We start from the raw sequence: 3442 nt of genomic DNA on the forward strand, positions 1-3442 counted from the left end.
ACAAGTGAGGATTAACTTCATAAGTAGGCTGCATGCAGGTGAAGTTTGATCTTCTAGGTAGCCCTCACTACTTCGAGTACTGGACCAGGTACGCTTTGTGTTGTCATGTATCCCCCATCCTCCTCCCCCTAATGGTGTCCAGTGACCACCAGTATCTCTCTTGTGCTAATGTGACTAATGTTGAGGGCCCACCTGTGAGTGAGAACATGTGGTATTCAGTTATTTCTGTGATAGATCACTTAGTATGATGGTCTGCAGCTCCACCCAATTTACTACCCAAGTCTATGATTTTGTGTTTCTCCAAGGATAAATAATTATCCATCATGTATATATACCACATTCTTTTATCCAGTCCACTTTCAATGTTTCTTTTTATCTTCTATATACTGCAATTGTGATTTTTTCTTGGTAATCTGCTAAAGTTAGGATTTAGCCTCCTGTAGGTGTGATGTTAGGTGGTTTACTTGTAATCTTTCTATTATCTTGATGTATACATGCAATGCTATGAATTTCCTTCTTGACATTGCTTTCATGGCATCCCAGAGATTCTGACGTGTCTTTGTTTCATGTGTTTTCAGACATCTTTATATTTGTCTTGATATCTGTGTTGACTCAGAAGTCATTCAGCAGTATGATTTTATTGTTCATGTCTTTTTGTATTCTGAGGGGATCTTGGTGGCAATATTTATTTTTATTCCACTGTGATCTGAGAACGTGCATGGTATAATTTTGATCTTTTGAAATGTGTTCACTCTTAATTTATGTGCAAGAATGTGATCAGTCTTAGAGTGTGTTCCATGTGCTGAAGAGTAAAATGTATATTGTGTAGATGTTGGGTGAAGTGTTTTATGGATGTCTGTCACATCGATTGACTTGGTGTCAAGTTGAGGTTCTAGATCTCCTTGTTGGTTTTCTGCTTTGTAATCTATCTAAAGCTGTTAGGTTTCCAACTATGGTTGTGTGAGAGTCAATGTCCTTTCTTAGCCTACTTAGTATTTGTTTTATAAAACCTGGTATTGCTGCATAGAGTGCATATAGGTTTCGGAAGAATATATCTTGGTAACTGATTGAGCCATTTACCATTTTGTAGTGTCCTTCCATGTCCATTTTAACTTTGGATGGTTTGAAGACGGCTTTGTCTGATATCAGAATTGCTACACTTGCCCTCTTCTGTTTTCCATTTGCCTGAAAAATTATTTTCCAGTCACCAACTTTGAGACTGTAGGTGTTCTTTTCAGTGAGATGAGTTTCCTGATGGCAGTAGGCTGTTGGATTATGATTCTTCATTTAGTTTGCTGCTCAGTCTCATCAGTGGCGCATTTATGCTATTCACGCTCAATTTCATTATTGAAATGTGAGAGTCGTCCCCTGTCATAGGGCTCTTAAGGGGTTGCTTTGTTTCCTTTTAACTTTTGTAATACATGTGTGTGTGCATTTTCATGTTTGTGAGTGTTCTGTATTCTCTGCTAATTCTGTGCTTGCCTGTGCTTTTGTGGTGAGTATGATCAGTCTTTTGTGTGTGTATTCTATGTTCCACACCTTCTTAAGCATCTCCTGGAGGGCTAGTTTGGAGGCAACATATTCTCTTAGGGACTGGATGTCTGGGAATTATTTTAGTTCTCCATCACTGATGAAGCTTAGCTTGGTTGGGCAGGAAACTCTTGGCTGGAATTTCTTCTCTTTAAGAATGTTAAAATCTTCCAAGTCGCTGTCTGCTCCAGGTTGCACAGTGAGGGTGGGGCAGAGATAGCCCCTCGGCCTCTCTTGCTGGGTTGTCTGAGGACCCCTCTGGCTCCCCACCCAGTTATGAATTGGGCGATGGGGAGGAGGCTGAGCACAAGGATAAAAATAAGGACAAGGAGAAGCAGCACAAGAATGAGGATGAGAATGAGAAGCCTCCTAAATTCACGCTGACCACCCCAGAGCAGCTGGATAGCCAAGAGACCATGGTGAGCCAGACCCGTTGCCTTTTCTGAGGTCCCCTGGACACCCTTAACCTCTTGGTGTTTCTGCCCTCTGATTCCTCACAATCCCCAATCCCTTCCCAGAGCCGTGGTCAGCCACTGCTGCACCTGTGAACAAAAGGTGCCCCCATGCAGGCCCAAGTGGGGGCTCCTCTCCATCTCCCTGCCAACTTTTCATCCTGTGCATTCCTCCCACAAATACTCACCCCTGTTGGCTGCAGGTGGCATCCTTTAATGTGGCTCTAGCCAGTGCTGAGGAGGAGTAGACATGGTTACTGGGACAGCTGAAGGAACGGAGAGTGTGCTGCCAGCACTTCGTCACACTGGCAGACCCGACCTGGAAGGTAGTGGGAGAGGTGACACCAGCCCCTGGGACCAGGGGTGAGCCTGTGATGTGGTGGAGCACCAGGCCCTCCAGGGGGCCATGTAGAATCTGCAGGTGAGGGAGTGTGTCTTCTGACAGGCCCAAGGAGGATGGGAAGGCAGGCTGCCATGGCCACCTGACTCTGGGTTCTGCCTCCAGAACCCCTTCATGGAAGTCATGGGGGAGAAGGCAGATATGAAGGAGCAGATGGTAGAGCTGGAGCTTGGCTGCATTCAGCTGCCTGGAGAGACTGACACTAAGGGTGAGTTGGGATGTTAGGGCCGTGGTGGGGAGCTGCCCAGAGATGGAGGTGCCAGCTTCTGAGCCCCTTAATCCCCAGGTGAATACATTGCCCTATTCTAGAACTAGAAGGTGGTGCTCACTCCCTCTGCAGATCTCTACGAGGTGGACCTTGCCGACAATGGGGAGCCTGCACAAGGAGAGGTGGGGGAGATCATGCAGCCATGCATGAGATCCAGAACCCTCCAGGAGCGCCCAGGCTTGGGCAACAATCCATGAACCCCATTTTTCTACCAGACTGACAAGAGTGGTGCAGTGAAGATTATGGTCATCTAGAGTTCTAAGAAGTGGGGCTGGCAGCTCTGCCCCCACCTTGTTTCTTCCTCTCTTACCCTCTAGAAGAGTTTAGTCTACTCTATGGTTGCAGGTTAACAATTTGAGCTCTGAGTATTTCTTGCTGTAACTTGCCCATCAGTTTTAAATTGTGCACAAAAATGGGACTTAATATCTAACCAGATGGAATCTCAGAAAACCTGGCCTGTCTTCTTTCAAACATGAAACTGGCTTCTGTGCTGAAGGGAGTCATTCTCCTTGACCATCCTCCCTTTCAGAGGACTGATTCCCACTAAACTGTGGCCTAGAGGTTTGTGTTTGGATCAGTGTGCTACTTGTGGGCAGGACTCCATAGTGCTTCACCACTGAGTTGTGTCCACCCTCTTATCTGTCATAGTTCTCTCTTTAGAGATCTATTACTTCCAAGAGGGCTCAAAATCAGCTCTCATACATGTTTCCTGAATCAGTCTTCTTTAGATTAAATTTGCTGGGGGAATCCCCATAAGACTGCTATATGTAATGGGTCAATCCTCCAGACACT

The 3442-nt window shown here is 45.6% G+C and overlaps 1 protein-coding gene across 1 annotated transcript in view; it reads left to right on the top strand.

Annotated features, from left to right (window-relative positions):
* Positions 1-2505: 2505 nt before the first annotated feature.
* Positions 2506-3442, top strand: part of LOC103253374 (probable ATP-dependent RNA helicase DDX43) — a 29926-nt gene continuing 28989 nt past the window's right edge. Inside the window, 2 exon segments of the mRNA XM_021709428.1 lie at positions 2506-2590; positions 2723-2772. Of these exon segments, the coding sequence (XP_021565103.1) occupies positions 2506-2590; positions 2723-2772 (135 nt within the window).

This window comes from Carlito syrichta, unplaced genomic scaffold, assembly GCF_000164805.1.
Source record: "Carlito syrichta isolate Samal-C Ts95f unplaced genomic scaffold, Tarsius_syrichta-2.0.1 Scaffold225872, whole genome shotgun sequence".
Taxonomy (NCBI): Eukaryota; Metazoa; Chordata; class Mammalia; order Primates; family Tarsiidae; genus Carlito; species Carlito syrichta.